The sequence below is a fragment of the Balaenoptera musculus genome, chromosome 8 (assembly GCF_009873245.2).
Source record: "Balaenoptera musculus isolate JJ_BM4_2016_0621 chromosome 8, mBalMus1.pri.v3, whole genome shotgun sequence".
In the NCBI taxonomy this organism is placed as follows: Eukaryota; Metazoa; Chordata; class Mammalia; order Artiodactyla; family Balaenopteridae; genus Balaenoptera; species Balaenoptera musculus.
Window position 1 is genome coordinate 21,329,462 of NC_045792.1, and position 17,550 is coordinate 21,347,011.

General features: G+C 36.6%; 1 protein-coding gene across 4 annotated transcripts in view; it reads left to right on the top strand.

Moving 5' to 3' along the window:
• The window catches only part of FDX1 (ferredoxin 1), a 35,838-nt gene extending 18,583 nt beyond the window's left edge, over positions 1-17,255 (top strand). Inside the window, exons 3-6 of one of the 4 annotated variants that reach the window (XM_036861113.1) lie at positions 11,151-11,280; positions 11,845-11,890; positions 16,294-16,340; positions 16,448-16,584. In XM_036861113.1, coding sequence (XP_036717008.1) covers positions 11,151-11,280; positions 11,845-11,890; positions 16,294-16,326 — 209 coding nt within the window. In that variant the 3' untranslated portion in view covers positions 16,327-16,340; positions 16,448-16,584. Of the gene's footprint in view, positions 1-11,150; positions 11,281-11,844; positions 11,891-13,598; positions 13,659-16,293; positions 16,341-16,447 lie in introns of those variants that run through there. The other 3 variants (XM_036861114.1, XM_036861112.1, XM_036861111.1) reach the window with 3 other exon arrangements.
• The last annotated feature ends 295 nt before the right edge of the window (positions 17,256-17,550 follow it).

The following is a 17,550-nucleotide window of genomic DNA, read 5'->3' on the forward strand; positions in this document are numbered from 1 at the left end:
CTTACATTGTAATACTTCCTTAGTGGGGCTTTTGCCCAACCACCCAATCCAAAATAGTTCTTTCATTACCCTGAACCTGTTATTCTCCATCGCAGCATCCTGTTCATTTTCTTCATGGCATTCATCACAATCTGTTAATTATATATTTGTCTACTTGTGCATTTTTCTCCTAAGAGACTGTGATGAAGGATAAAATCATCCTTGTTTTATTTATATATGAAGTGAAGTAATGAATGGATAACTGAGTAAAAAGGGACAATTGTAAATTTTGGAAGCAATAAATTTATGAACATTCCTATCCAACTTTTAAATCAGTGTAGATTTTTTGGATGATCTTCAAGTTTTCAGAGTGTATTATAGTATTCTGTCACTAGGGGGCAGTTACACCTCTCTGATCAAATTTACCTAGTTTATTATCTCAGGCTTTGTTTTCTTCTTAAATATTACGTATTTCCTTCATGTGTCTGTTTGGAGGGAAATTATTCAAATTGGGTGACCGTGATAATGATCATATAAATCTCTATTTATTTGTATCATGTTTATTGACTCCTTATTAACATAATGTATTTCCAGCTCTGGTGGATCAAGGTTTACTCTAGAAAATTAGGTTTTATATTTTTATATAGTTTCATATTTTTAATATATAATATTTCCACATAGCTATCCCCTGGAGTTTTGTTTGGGAAAGGGGTTAGGCAGTCTATCTTGTCAGCATCATTACAGATCTCCAAATTATCTTAGTATGGTTACACACAACACGAAACGATCTTTTCCTGGTGGAAAACTCTCAAATTACATGAAAGGAGCAATAGTCTGCAGATAGCTAATTTTCTCTGGGAATTAGTTTTATGGCAGGAATTTCTAAGTTTTTGTGCAAAAGCTTAGTATCAGTCTTGTTTTAAAAAAGAACACCTCAGTTCAGAGTTTTATTCATCATCAACCTTGAAATTAGCCAGTAACCATGCCTTATTTATTCTTAATGTAATTTTTAAATTATGCAAATTTGAAATTGTACAGGTTAACAATATTAAAGTTCTCACTCTAGTAAAATCAGAAGTACTGTGAAAACCAAAACTTTTGTCAAGAATCCCATAATTTCAAGCTGGCAGGCTGTGCGAATTATAAATTTTACATTTGCTTCCATGCCTTTTACAATTGTAAACAAATACCTGTCAGCCTTTGTCAGTGTCATGTGAACTGTGCTGTTTCCAGACATCTGATGTCTGTGTGATTTTTGTTGACTGTAGTGCTGATATTTTAAACTGTGGTTATAATTTAATATCATTTTAAAGCCTATGACAGTTTCAGCCAAGCATTCATTAAGTGTTAATGCCGAAAAATGCATCCAAAAGCGAGTTATTTCGGGACAGAAGTTAAATGTGACAGAATGCAATGAAGAAAGCCAAAAACCTATCATGATTTGTATTACTGTTAATTTAGGAGACAGAACTCTGAATCATTAGCCAGAATGCCAACAATATTAAAGCGGCACTAAACTGTACATACCTTTAAGTTCATGACAGTTGTTGTGTAACCAAGCAAGGATGATGGATAAAATGCTGGCATCAGGGACTAATACGGCTGTAATGTGTCCCTAAGTCAGTTCAGATTATCGTCTGTTGTAAGCCATGGAGTATTTTTGATTATTTGAAAAGTGGACATAGTAATGTAAAAAGTTTCACTTCAAATGTTTGTTCTGAGTATATTTTGCAACAAAAATATGAGGATTATAGATTTACAAACTATAAGAACCCACTCCCTACTTTACATTTTGTTTCATTGAGAATATAATTCGAATTATGAGACTTCAGCAATTTCAAAATCTTTGAGAATGTATTACTCATAAAATGTGTTCACTTTATGTTTAATATATGTGTATGTATCTATATTTACATATGTATATACACACGCATATATACACATTTACCCTATTAATTTACTCTTATATAACCAACCACTTATAAAGACACTAAAAGCTGACAGCTGTCAGTGCTGCTTTGGGGCTGTATATAAGCATAAGTCACATAACTTTTGTGCTTTCAATCCCCAACTATCCACGTGTATTATTATATCAGTGTACCCATATTTTGATCAGCTATCAGTTTTAGATTGAAGGTTCTATAGTTGTTGCTTTTGTATCCCTTTTCCTTTGATAGATTGCCTCCCACTGTGTGTTTTGTAGAGTTGTTCCCTGTGTATGTGATAAGCATAAAAAACAACAAACACTTCCCATTTTAGGGATAGGTTTTTTTTACCAAATCCATTTTCAGGTCAACTAGTTGGCATTTGGAATTTGTTTTCCCATGGAAATACTGTTATACACGGTGGCTAAATTTTTTGGGCCAACCCATAGAACCTGTTTCTTCACGACTAACTTAATAACCATTTATAGCCTGGTTTCTATGAGAAAATGCATTGCAACTTCTAACTTTTAATACCAGATCAAGAACTCCTTAACTCCTTGGGCCCACCTACTGCACACACACAATGCACACACCCCACATACACTATGGGGACTCCACTTTGCAGTCTGGCATTGGGAATATATATACTGCTGATTTTCAATGCAGATAATTTCATGTTGGATAGGAGCCTGGGAATTCTGTGATGCTGAAAAGGAGTTAGAAGATGAGGCCCACCAGGAACGTCATCCACTTTGTTCTTGCCTATAGCCTTTGGGTTGTGGCTCTAGTGGAGGTGGGAGCAGCAGGGACGTTCAATAAGGATGTGAACTCTGTTCAAACGGGATATAGAATTGGTGGCAGCTCCCGTGTTTTAACTGAAAACAAGTGGGCAGTGCCAGATCAGCTGTGGTGCAAAATCAGATGCTGATAAAGGATATCTATGAAAAGCCTACAGTTAACGTCATGCTTAATGCTGAAGGATGAAATGCCTTTCTCCTAAGATTAGGAACAAGGCAAGGATATCTGTTCTCACAACCCTACTAACATCATGCTGGAACTCTTTGTGTAATGAAGCAAAAAAAGAAAAAAGAGGACTTTCCTGGTGGCACAGTGGTTAAGTATCCGCCTGCCAATGCAGGGGACATGGGTTTGATCCCTGGTCCAGGAAGATCCCACATGCTGTGGAGCAACTAAGCCCGTGCGCCACAACTACTGAGCCTGCGCTCTAGAGCCCACGAGCCACAACTAGTGAGCCTGTGCGCCGCAACTGCTGAAGCCCGTGTGCCCTAGAGCCTGCGTGCCGCAACTACTGAGCCCACCACAACTGCTGAAGCCCGTGTGCTCTAGGGCCCGTGTGCCACAGCTACTGAGCCCATGTGCTACAACTACTGAAGCCCGCACACCTAGAGCCCGTGCTCCACAACAAGAGAAGCCACCGCAATGAGAAGCCTGCGTGCCGCAACGAAGAGTAGCCCCTGCTCGTTGCAACTAGAGAAAGCCTGTGTGCAGCAACGAAAACCCAGTGCAGCCAAAAATAAATAAAATTTAAATAAATAAGTAAAATAAAATAAAAATAAAATAATGAAAAAAGAAAAAAATTAAAAGGCATACAGATTGAAAAGAAATAAAACTGTTTTGTTTTTAGATGATTATTTACATAGAAAATCACAAGGAATCTATAAAAAAAATCTTGGAACTAAGTGAGTTTAACAAGGTCCTAGGATACAAGGTCAACACACAAAAATCAGTTGTATTTCTGTGTACCAGCAATGAACAGTTGGAAACCAAAAAAATTTTTTAAAAGAACATTTACAAAAAAAAGAACATTTACAATAGCTCCTCAAAATGAAATTTTTAGGTTTAAATCTAATAAAATATGTATAGCATCAGTATCCTGTAAGTTATAAAACTCTGATGAAAGAGAGCAAAGACCTAAGTAGTGGAGAGACATACTGTGTTCATGGATTGGAAGACAACATAGTAAAGATGTCAGTTTTTATTGATATATAGATTTAATACATTTCCCATTAAAATCTCAGCAGGATTTTTTCTAGATACAGACAAGATGATTCTAAACTTTTTACGGAAAAACAAATGAACTAGAATAGCCAAACAATTTTAGAAGAGAAAGATAAAGCTGGAAGACATATGTATAGTACAGATCTTAAAACTTGATGCTACAGTAATCAAGACAGTGTAATATTAGCAAAAACATAGACATGCAGATGAGTGAAATAGAATTAAGAGTTCAGTGGTAGACCCATTAAAAATATATCTAGTTGAGTTTTTTTTTTGGAAGAGCTTTACTGAGATATAATTCACATACCATACAGTTTACTCATTGAAAGTATACGTTGTTTTTTTAGTATATTCAGAGAGTTGTGCAACCATCACCACGGTTTTGTTTTATTTATTTTCTAGCTTTATTGAGATATAATTGGCAATTAACATTGTGTAAGTTTAAGATGTACAACGTGATGGTTTGATACACATCTCAGTTGCAAAATGATTACCACAATAGGGTTAACCTCACATCATTCCTTTTTTGTGTGTGTGTGGTTAAAACATTTAAGATTACTCTCAGCAAATTTCAAGTGTATAATACAGTATTATATCTGTAGTCACCATGTTTTACAGTAGATCCTCAGACCCTATTCATCTTATAGCGGAAAGTTTACACTCTTTGACCACCCTCCCCATTTCCTTTAGCCCCCACCACTACTCTCTGTTTCTACGAGTTTGACTTTTTTAGATTCCACATATAAGTGAGGTCATACACTGTTTGTCTATCTCTGTCTTACTTATTTCACTTAGCATAATCCCCTCAAAGTCTATTTATGTTTCACAAATGGCAGGATTTTCTATTTTATTGCTGAATAGCCTTCCATTGTGTGTGTATCTATACACACACACACACACACACACCCCCCACATCTTATTCATTCATCCATGGACATACACTTGGGTTGTCTCCATTATCTTGGCTATTGTGAATAATGCTGCAGTGAACATGGGAGTGCAGATATTTCTTTGACATAGTTATTTCATTTCCTTTAAATGTATGCCTAGAAATTGGATTGCTAGATCACATGGTAGTTCTATTTTTAATTTTTTGAGGAACCTCCATACTGTATTACATTGTGGCTATACTCTTCAGATCTTCTGCCCATTTTTAAATTGGGATGTTTGTTTTTTTTGATGTTGATTTGTATGAGCTGTTTATATATTTTGGAGATTAACTCCTTATTGGTCATATCATTTGCAGATATTTTCTCCCATTCAGTAGATTGTCTTTTTATTTTGTCAGTGGTTTTCTTTGCTATATGCAAAAGCTTTTAAGTTTAAGTAGGTCCCATTTGTTTATTTTTGCTTTTATTTCCTTTGCTTTATGAGACAGATTTAAAAAGTATTGCTGTGGTGTCTAAGAGTGTTCTGTTTTCTTCTGGGAGTTTTATGGTTTCAGGTCTTACAGTTAGGTCTTTAATCCATTTTGAGTTTATTTTTGTATATGGTGTTAGAGAATGTTCTAATTTCATTCTTTTACATGTAGTATCCAGTTTTCCCAGCACCATTTACTGAAGAGACTGTCTTTTCTCCGTTGTATATTCTTGTCTTCTTTGTCATAGACTAATTGACCATAGGTGTGTGGGTTTGTTTCTGGGCTCTCTATTCTGTTCCATTAATCTATGTGTCTGTTTTTATGCCAGTACCATACTGTTTTGGTTACTGTAGCTTTGTAGTATAGTCTGAGTCAAGGAGATTGATACTTCCAGTTCTGTTCTTCTTTCTCAAGTTATTTTGGCTCTTTGGGATCTTTTGTGTTTCCATACAAATTAAAAAAAATTTTGTTCTAGTTTTGTGAAAAATGCCCCTGGTAGTTTGATAGGGATTGCATTGAATCTGTAGATTGCCTTGGGTAGTATGGTCATTTTAACAATATTAATTCTTCGAACCCATGAACACAGTGTATGTTTACATCTGTTTGTGTTGTCTTTAATTTCTTTGATCAGTGTCTTATAGTTTTCTGAGTACAGGTCTTTTACTCCCTTAGGTACATTTACCCCTAGGTATTTTATTCTTTTTGATGCGATTGTAAATGGAATCGTTTTCCTTAATTTGTCTTTGTGGTTCGTTGTTACTATATAGAAATGCAGGCTGTGACTCCAAAGGCACAGCAACACAGGGGAGTTTCTTTTGGATGATGAACCTATTTTGTATCCTGGTTATGATAGTGGGTACACAAACTTATACATGTGTTAAGATTCATAGACCTGTATGCCAAAAAGGCAAAAGTCAGATGCTTATTAATTGGGGAGCTCCCTCTAATTTCAAGACCAAGAAACAAATAAATTGGCAGAAATACCCATCATGAAATCATGAGATGAAAAAAAAAAAACGGAGTAACTTTTTCTTAAAGTTTTCTTCTCACAGTTTTAGGCTCACTGTTAAAATCTTTTTTCCTCCTAATACCTTTTCAGAGACATGTCTTCACTGTTCTCTAAAAGTTTTTTCTTTTTTATAGAACATATTTTTTATAGAACATATAGTTTAAATCTAAAAAAAAAAAAACCCTCCAAAAAACTGCTCAGATTGTCTTATTATTTTGGAGTTTTTCAGGATTGACTATTTCTCCTTATAAGTACTATCCACAGGGTTTGTAAATCTTTGCTCCAGATTTTTTTCTGTAGTGATACTTGTACCACTATATGACCATATGTGTCTCTGGTTCAGTGGTAGCCATCTTATGCATGCTGAGTTGATTTCATTCTGAGTTTTAAAGTTTCTATTATATTTGAGTTTCTTCCTAGTACAAAGAATAAGAAAAGCATACCTGTTGACAACTTGTGCTAGAAAAAGTTTGAAAGGAACTGTAAAATAAGGAGGAATCCTGAGCATGGTGCGTTTATCTAAAGAATAAATATGGGACTAGAATGTATAATAGGAACTTGAGTGTAGGAACCAAAAGTTAATCTTCTGTATATATTCAACATTTGTCAAATTCTTACTAGAATACTCTCTTCAGCTCTGAACTTGGCAACTTAAGCAAGATGTGGAAATAATTGGCAAGGTTCCTGAGAGGAGCAATGAAAATTGTTAGAGAATGAAAATAAAGCCTTTAAGAGAAGGTTAAAAGAATTGAGGTTTCCTAGGGAAGAAAGTGAAGAGCTGGAACACGGATGGTAACTCTTCATTTTGACTGACCAGATGGCAAAAAAAAGGAATGTCCTAAATTTTCTGGAGGGATTTATTAACATGTGAACTTTACTCTGCATTCCGAGATGATTGAGACCATATTGTATGCACTCTCTTCTTCCCTGGGCTTTTCTGATGTCACACTTTTCTGGTTCTCTCTCTACCATTTGACACATTTGTATTTTGACTCCTTTTCTTGGAGGGGGCGGGTCTCTCCTTGACTCTCTCAGTTTCTTATCCTTCTTTTCTTCTTTTTCCCCCTCCTCCTTGGTGAAATCTCCTGACTTTTGCTTCTGTCTTGTTCATGTCAAATCCATCCTTTACACACAGGCACCAGCAAGATCTATCCAGAATAAACATACCATGTCACTTTCCTACTCAGAATCCTTTAGAAGCTTCCCGTAACTTCAACAGCAACCACTGTCCTCCAGGGTCTGGATCCAGGAGAGGGGCAGTGAAGTGACAGGTGCTCATAACCCCTGGCCAGAAACATCTCTGTGTCAACCCACCCACTACGAGCATGCTAGTTTACCCACCGTGTCAGGAAGCAGGGAGTGCGCTTACAGGACAGCTCAAGCTCCTTTAGGAGAACATGAGAGACCTCCGTGCTTGGTCCCCTGTCTGCCTCTATAGCCCCTAGCGCCGCATCCCGCCCTGGACTGTGAGTTTTGTTTTTCTTGCATCTTCTGTTACACATGGCTTGCAGTTCTCAGGATTTGTCTTTTTTTTAATAATAAAACTATGAAGGAAAGTTATAAGCTTTTTAAATTAGGAGAGTTGCTTGGTATACTTTATAAGGAGGTTTTACGTACTTTTTAAGACAAAAGATGCTGGATTTCCTGAATTTTGTCCCATAGTATCTTCAGAGCGATTTGCCGTTTTAGTTTTGAGTTTGTCTTGATTGGGTATTGATGAGATAAAAACAGAAAACAAAGTTAGTATATATTTATTGAATACTAGGGAACAAATCCATTAAGAACTGTAATTCTTCTTTGTGGAGTCATAAAATGTTAGAGAGAACAGGCCCTTAGATATCATCTGCTTCAGTCTCTCATGGTACAGATGAAAGAAAACCGAGGCCCTTAAGAGGCTTGCCCAGGACACAGCAGACAGTATGGCAGATGCATCTAGAGCCCAGATGGCCTCAGGGTTGTACTACACCAGTTCTCCTTTTACTGCAGGGGTTTCCTCCCTCCCTCCCTCCCTCTCTCTCCCTCCCTCCCTCCCTCCCTCCCTCTTTCCCTCTCTCCTTCCCTCTCTTTCTTTCTTCCTACCTACCTACCTATCTGTATTTTTTTAAGCAGAGGAAGCTTACTTCTTTTTAAGTAAAATATATCCATTTACCTTTTTCTGTGAAATGCCTCAAATTTATACAAAAATAGAAAAGGAAAGTACTTGTTCAAATAACCAGTTGGTGTGGGTATATATTTGTGTATTACATAAATGTACTGAATATATGTATATATAATGTTTATATATTTAATATTCACATAAAGTGGATTAGATTATTGAGTGGCAGAAATTCATAGTTGATTCATTTAACTTCTTGGGTTTAATTCTTACTCTTAGGTTTAAAAAAGTTGAATGACTCTTAAGTTTTCTTATAACTTCCAAATCATAATAATTACCAGCACTTGAATAGTTCTTATTTTCTACCAGTCACTTGTGGTTGCAAGTACCTATGTTAAGTACACACTCATATGTAATTCTTGCAACTATTATGTGAGGTTGGTACAGTTACTATTGAGGAAATTAAGGCAGGAGGGTGTAGTGGCCCAAGGTGATGCCATTAGTAAAAAGTGGAGCTGAGATGGAAGCCAGGGAATCTGGCTCCACAGTCCATGCTTATGACCCCTGTACATCACTATATGGTGTCTCTGTGCTTTATCTTGTTACTGCTTTGAATGAGATTTAATAAAAATGAATGTTTAAGGAAGCCTCTCTCTTCTTTCTTGACGTTTTAAAAAATAAAATATGAGTAACAAATGTTTAACTTATAAAAGAACAACTCTTGTTAAAATGATAAATTTGTTCTGAGGAAAATTAAGAAGTTCACTAATTATTGATAGTAGTTCTATTAATATTTTATATAGTGTTTATTGACCAAAAGAATCTAAATCAAACTGAAGTTACTCCTAGGACTCTATAATCTTTACAGTTGTATAGTGGCTTTAAAAATTATTATTCAAAAACAAACCAGAATAACTTTTTTAGGTAGAATTTAATGAGAACATGATTCTGGATGATTCTGTTTTGTCAGATCCTCTTCTGGATGTATTTTAAGAAAAGCCCAACCAGACTGAGGGAAGGGATTTAGAACTATGTCATTACGTAAGAAAAATTTGGAGGGCCTGGGTACGCTCAACCTGGAGAAGAAAGAACATTCTCAAATATATGAACAGCTATTGTTTAGAAGGATTCACTAACTAAACTCACAGAAACAGAGAATAGAAAAGTGGTTGTCAGGGGCTTGGGGGAGGTTGGGAAATAGGGAGGTGAATAGGTAAAAGGGTATAAAATTTCAGCTCTGAGATGATTAAGGACTGAGGATCTAATGTAAATCATGGTGACTGCAGTGATAGCACTGTATTGCTGAGAGAGCAGAACTTACATGTTCTCACTAAAAATAAATAAGTAAATATATGAGGTTACAGATGTGTTAACTAAATGAGAGGAGTCCTTTCACAGTATATACGTATATCAAATCATCACGATGTATGCTTTAAATATCTTACAATTTTATTTGTCCGTTATACCTCGGTAGAGCCAGAGAGAAAAAAAGGATTTGACTTCATGGGATAGAATTGGAGCAGTAGGTGGAAAGTTACAGAGTGACAGACTTTTAGCTCAGTAGAAGCCGAGTGTGAAATTGGCTGGCTTAAGCAGTGAGGATTTCTTTGTCAGGAAGTTTTCAAGCAAAAGCTGGGTAACCCCTGGGAAAAGGATGTTGCAGAGCAGATTCATAGTTTAGTTGGACTGGATGACTTTTCAGTTCCCTTTTAACAGTCCTTGGCATATTAATATGCACTCAATAAATAACTGTTAAATTAGTGACTTTTAAAAACATGGAACGGGAGAAATATTCTTCTCTCTTTATTTTAAACCAGTGTGACTCTCTTTTTTTAATGTACAAAGAACTCTTTTTAAATTAATTAATTAATTAATTTTTGGCTGCGTTGGGTCTTTGTTGCTGCACGCGGGCTTTCTCTAGTTGCATCGAGCGGGGGCTACTCTTCATTGCAGTGTGCGGGCTTCTCATTGCGGTGGCTTCTCTTGTTGCAGAGCACGGGCTCTAGGTGCGTGGGCTTCAGTAGTTGTGGCACATGGGCTCAGTAGTTGTGGCTCGTGGGCTCTAGAGCTCAGGCTTAGTAGTTGTGGCACACAGACTTAGTTGCTCCACAGCATGTGGGACCTTCCCGGACCAGGGGTCGAACCCATGTCCCCTGCATTGGCAGGTGGATTCTTAGCCACTGTGCCACCAGGGAAGTCCCAAACCAATGTGACTCTTAAAGTGACTTATTTGATTCTGTCCTGATTATAAGGAGAGATTGAGAGAGAAAAATATTTAACTTTAGATGTTGGTTTGGTTACTTTCTGGTTCCTCTTATATACTGTGCGGCTTTATACATTGTGTTGCGTTCTCCAGGAAAAGGTAAGTAACTTGCATAGCTGTTATATAAATCATTACTATATAAGTTTAAAATGCATGCATTTTTGTATGTATGCATATCTGAGTTTATTATTAACTTGTAAGCTCTTTGGTATTAGGATTTGTATTTTTATGTTTCCCCTCACAGCATCTAGTTCATACCTTTTAAAAATAATATTTGAAAGTGATTTCAAATTGTGTGTGTGTGCGTGTGTGTGTGTGTGTGTGTGTGTTGGGTATGGGGGGGTTGTCCCTAATTCTCATTGTCATTCAGAAATAAAGTCCTATCATTGATGTATGCTAATGCTGATTTTTAAATTTAGAAATTATTTAATTAATTCAAGTCAATTTTGAATTGTGTTGAATGTAGAGGGGAGCATAGTCAATGTTTGTTGCTTTTGTAGGTGCATGTGAGGGAACCCTGGCTTGCTCCACCTGTCACCTCATCTTTGAACAGCACATATTTGAGAAATTAGAAGCAATCAGTGATGAGGAGAATGACATGCTTGATCTGGCATATGGACTAACAGATAGGTAAGATTTTTGGACCACTTCCGTTGTAATAATAATCTAGGAGGATAAAAGTTTTATTAGTTCATGTCTGTCTCTGACCAGAGACATGTAATATGCATGCATGTAATAGGGTTCTCCCAGTGTAGATAGATAACAGTCACAGACTTTGAATATCAAATATGTGACATTTCTGTTATGTATTCTACAGTTTAACCCTTATGAAACTTTTAACAGAAGTAAAAAAAAGATTAATTGGAAGTATTAGAAGCATAAGTTCTAGATCCTAATAAATCTTTTTTCATCTATTTTTATTCCAGGAATTAATATTTATCACAATTTAATGAGTTGGGATTAAATTTAATGCTTTTTATGGTATTCTTGAAGGACAGATTTGATAATTGAAAGAAATTATAATGGAAAATTTTACCTACTTGAGAGAATACAATTTTTAAAAAAACTTAATATAAGTAATTATGTTAAAATGAATACTTCTATTTCTCACTGTACATTAAAGTAAATTAATCAGAGCTTATTCTTGTTATTAATAAGTAGAATTACTCTTTTTTTTTTTTTTAAATGGCAAAGCAAGGAGGACGTCAAGAAGGACAACAAAGGAGGTCAACTGGACTCAGTGAATGGTTTTTTTTGTTTGTTTGGGTTTTTTTATAAATTTATTTATTTATTTTTGGCTGTGTTGGGTCTTCGTTTCTGTGCGAGGGCTTTCTCTAGTTGTGGTGAGCGGGGGCCACTCTTCATCGCGGTGCGCGGGCCTCTCACTATCGCGGCCTCTCTTTTTGCGGAGCACAGGCTCCAGACGCGCAGGCTCAGTAGTTGTGGCTCACGGGCCCAGTTGCTCCGTGGCATGTGGGCTCTTCCCAGACCAGGGCTCGAACCCGTGTCCCCTGCATTGGCAGGCAGATTCTCAACCACTGCGCCACCAGGGAAGCCCAGTAGAATTAATCTTAAAAGTGGTAAGGTTTATAGTAGCAAGAGATATCAAGTGATACCTTATTTTTTTTTTTTAATTATCTAGTCTTTTGGTTTGAGTTAGGGAAGATAGGTAGTTAATTTACTGTTTCAAGGGACAAGATAAGAGTTTATTTAATTAAGGTTGGCTTTGGTGTTTAACTGTAATTTGGTGGCCCTAATGAAAAATAGTTAAAAAAAATAAGAAATAATAGTAATAATAATAGCTTTATTTCATGTGTATCATGTAACCACAATTTTATTAGATCCTTAAGATAAACCCTCTTATCTAATAATCCTCAAAAAGTTTTTAGGTCATTGGTATTTATTGTGGCTGCCATCTGCCTGTCTCCCCTCACATCTTCAGGTGCCACGTTCTCTATCAACACCTCCTTTTTTTTTTTCTAAAGGATAACACACAGAATACACTCAATGTTGTGTTAATTTGGTTCTGAAAATTGTTTCTTTCAATGTGAGGGGTAAATCATAGCTAACTGCTTGCCCTTTTATTCAGATGAAATTTGTAGGCACATGTAACAGATAATATTCTGAATGAAAAGAAAAAAAAATGAGAGAAATTGGAGAGCTGCATTTAGGAGAGGTACATGAGTGTGAGAAGATACAAGAGACCTGTTGTAAATGTAAACTAGCCAAGAACTTTGATAATAAAATTCAGAAGTTTTAGAACAAGATAATGGAAAGCAGGAAATAGCTTTTATGGCATTTTATAGCTGATATTCTTAAGTACACAGAATTTTTGTAGAAATGCTTTGTGGGGAAAGAGTATAATGCTTTTCACAGGTAGGATTTAGAAAACACTGACATATTTGGAGTGAAAATAATTTTGCTCAAAGATAGTAACTGCATGTAAACTTCTATTTCTAGGGTACCATATACATCCAAACAAAGAAACAAGGAAACTCAGTCTTTAGTTCTTAGGTTTATTTTATTTATTTATTTATTTATTTATTTACTTACTTACTTACTTATTTGGCTGCACCAGGTCTTAGTTGAGGCACGTGGGATCTTCATTGCCACGTGCGGGATCTTCATTGCAACATGGGGGATCTTTAGTTGTGGCTTGCAAATTCTTAGTTGTGGCATCCATGTGGGATCTAGTTCCCTGACCAGGGATCAAACCCGGGCCCTCTGCATTGGGAGCGTGGAGTCTTAACCACTTGACCACCAGGGCAGTCCCATAGGTTTATTTTTAAAATTAAGTGCTATGTAAGTGTCTATAATTTTTAGGATAAAACAGCATCATTTTAATGTTTATTTTAGGGTGTACTTAACCTTGACTAATGATGGATTGTTGATACACGGGCTCATATGGCACTTATTGTACTGGTTACGTGTCTCCTTTTCCCCATTAGAGCAGGAGCCATGTCTTATTTCATCATTGTGTCTCCAGTGCCTGATTCACCAAAGGCGTCACCAACTGTTTTTGGAATTAATGGTTGGTAGAGAGATTCAGGAATTATCTGTGAATCTATTTTTGATAGTTGTCATTGCTCCCTGCTACCAGTTTCCATGGATAATCTACACAGAGGCCTCAGTTTCCATATTTGTAAAATGAGGATAATAATAGTACCTACCTCATAGGGTTGTTGTGTCGTGTCAACTAATAAATGTACGTGAAGCTCCTTGAACAGTGTCTGGTGAAGGAAGCATTCATTAAATGGTTTTTGTTGGCATTCTGACTATAATAATATTAATTCAAATGCCGGAAACAAAGCTTAGTTCTTGTAGATTTGCTCAAGGCCACACAGAGAATGACAGAGCCCTGGTTTGGATCAGTTACATTGGACCCCCAAACCCTTGGTTTTTTACTATTTGACGCTTCTTCTCTGCATTGAAAACCAAACTTTAGAAGTAAAGTTAACGTTAACACCTAGTATATTTCCACTGTCAGGTGTATATGGAGAAAATGTCTTCAAGGTTTGCACAAGTGTGAGATTTTGTAGGATTAATAGTGAAGTCAAGGAAGACTTGCTGTCCGTCTCCTTCTGTAGAGGTGTAAGACACTTTCTACACTGGTAGACCCTAGAGCCGGAGACCTTCCAGGAGGAAGTAGGGGAGTGAGAACAGCCACAGTGCCACTGCCTTATCTTCTAGGGCTATAGAACCAGCAAGGGCTTTCGGTGCCACCCCTCCCTGTGTTCCCCCACACAGTTCTTGTTCTTCTGTTACTACACTTACTTTATTCTGCCCTGTATCACTGGTAGCTCTTTCTGTCCTGTGCCCCTTACTAAAAGTTCCTTGAAGGCTAGCATTACCCTACTCATCTTTGTACGAACACCAAGAGTAACCAACAGTCTCTCTAGGGCTCACCACAGTCCTAATGAATTTGTCTAAATTGGCTTGCCTTATTTTTTCTCTTGCAGACAGAGCTTAATGCATAATTGAGTATTGTCAGGGCTGTTTCTATTCAACAAATAGGAATTATTGGTAAAAGGGGATTTTTTTCTATCAGCAATCAATATTTCCCATGGCAGTAGTACTTACTCCTTACTCAGAAACCTCCCAGTGGTCCCTCATTGCTCACCAGTAAGAACCTGAACCCCTTCACTGGTGTTCAGAGCTGTCCATGGCTTGGCCACCTTTCTAGCCCGTCACTCCCCTGTCCTCATCTGGCCTGCACAGCAGCCAGGCCAAAAACCCATACTGCCTCAAACATGCCTTGAATCCCTATTAGCTTTGCCTCAAATGCCTTTCTCCTTTATCTTTTTTAAAATATTAAGTTCTAGCCAGCCTTCAAAGCCCATTAGAAACACCATCTCCCCCGTCAGAAGTCAGTGCTTTCTCCTCAGCCCTTTCAGCTTTCTCTCTCTGTGGCATTTGTCACAGTCTCACGTGTTAATTATCTGCAAATGTGTCTCAGCTCTTCTATTTGATTGAAAGTTCACGCCTTAGTACTGATATTAGCAACTAATCCTCATGGCAGTCCTGTGAGGAACCCACTTATTATCCATCTTTAGGATGAGGTTGGGAAACTAATATTTGGCAGGGTTAAGAAAGTTGCTTGTGAACACGTCATGTTCAGTGTTGGATTCTGGACCACTGGTCTGTTTGGCTCTAACCCCTGCATCCCTGGCACCCAGCATGTAAGAGGTGTTCAGTAAGGATCAAAGTGAGTTGCTGTTCTTTTGCAAACCCACTGACATTTAGTTCTGTGCCTTTTGATGCTCAGCAGGTGCTTGACGAATATGTTGACAAAACCAAGACCTACATACCACATTCCATCAAACTGAAGACAATTTGATTATAAGACTAATATAGTATTTATTTTTATGTGCCGTTAAGAAAGAAAAAGCTCTGCTGATTAAAATATGGTGTAAAATGATCTTATCACTTAGCGTTTTATGCATATTGAAAGAGCTATTTATACTTAGATTTAGAGCTATTTAGACAGATTTGTACATCACTGTACAAATATGAAAATATGAATAAAATTGGTCATAATACTGAAAAAAAATAAAAGAAAATGGAATTACAGTTATTCTTTCAATGGCAAATATTTACTTTCCTAATATCAATTTATGCTGGGTCTCTGTATTGTTAATTTTTGTTTTGTAATCTTTTTGGACTTATTTTGAATGGTAATAAAATTCAACACATAGTATTAACATAGTTCCCATAACTCAATTGAAGAGACACCTCTGATGTGACTGCCACCTCACAGTGTAGCTGTGATTGTAAGATGCCATTGATTTTAAGATGCATTTGGTTTCAGAGATGTTAAAATTGTGGGAAAAATATGCATCTGATAATTGATGACTTACGTCTATGTGTTTATTCCAAATTTCTTGTTTTAAAGGCTTTAAAAAGTGTAGCTTTCTTTTATAGACTGTATGGTTTTAATTATCTGGGAATTGATTAGTCATTCTCTTGGCATTGCTAAAACCTCAGTTCTCTTCTCCACTGTTGTGCCTTCTCATCATTTCATTGCTTGTCAGTCCTGTCACCAAAAAGCAGTAGTTCCAGTGAAACAATAAGTAGAAAGATTAAAATGAAGCTTTGGCGTATCACACTTTTTGTTTTTCATATTTACATTCTGTTTTCCTCTAGTTGAAAGGGTTGGATGTATCTTTTTCTACTTAATGGAAATTTAAAAGGTAAATAAATCCCTATGCTTTGGGTAAGAAAAGGTCCTGGTAACTGCATTGCCTTGTGAATAATATATACTTAATACTAAATCATACCTCCCCCCTTTTTTACACAGATCGCGGTTGGGCTGCCAAATCTGTTTGACAAAGGCTATGGACAATATGACTGTTCGAGTACCTGATGCTGTGTCTGATGCCAGAGAGTCCATTGATATGGGCATGAACTCCTCTAAGCTAGAATAAATAGGAATATTTTCACAACATTTTACCTATTTTTATAATTATTATTTCTTAATGTAATTAAATGAGAACATGGATGAATGCATTTATTGTTATGACTAGATTTATTACTTTAATTCACCTTGTGTAACTGCTGAATTTTTTAGTTCTGAAAGAATCATCTTTATTTTGATTAAATTATAAAAACAAATCAAATATTAGAAAGTAGTTAATATGAAAAAACCTTATATATTTTATCTGTGTTTGATTAGCAGCATTAGCAAAATGTTTTCACATAAATCTTATGCCTACTTACCTATAAAATAGGTTAAAAAAAGGTATCATTATCTCTGTTAGATGTGGTGGAGGCAGAGATGTAAAATGGCTTGTCTAGGGCCATACAACAAATTAGAAGGTCAGTACTAGAACTGTATCTTGTTATTACAAGTTATGTGTTGAGATCGAAAGTGGAGAAATTAGGAATATCATAGTTATAGCTGTAGTTAAATGTGAATGTGTATGGATGTGTATTAAATTGCTCAGTAAGCTGATTAATTTCAAAGATAGTTATGACCTTATAAATCAATATTTCAGAATTTTGATTCAGTGAAAAGTGTACGTCTGAGCACAGGTAATGGAGCGCTGTCAAAGATGTTTGGTGTCAGTTCTGACTGAACTGGAGGAATAAACTAAAAATTAGATGTCTTTATTTTTTTATCCTAATCAGAATGTCCTGTCTTTGTAATCTTTTAAAAATAATGCCTGTGACAGAATGGACATCTTATGGATTAGGTTTTCTCTGTCCTGAGCTGCAGAAGGAAGCGAGTGGGCTGCCATCCCCTCGGCGAGGACAGAGCCTCACATTGTGCACTGAGCACTATGGGCACGGTCCTGGGGGGGCGGTGGGGGGGGCTCGAGCACCTCAGATCACTATCTGCGCATGGCAGGCCTTTGTACTTTATCTTTACTGTGAATACACTGGTAAATGATAATAAAGGGG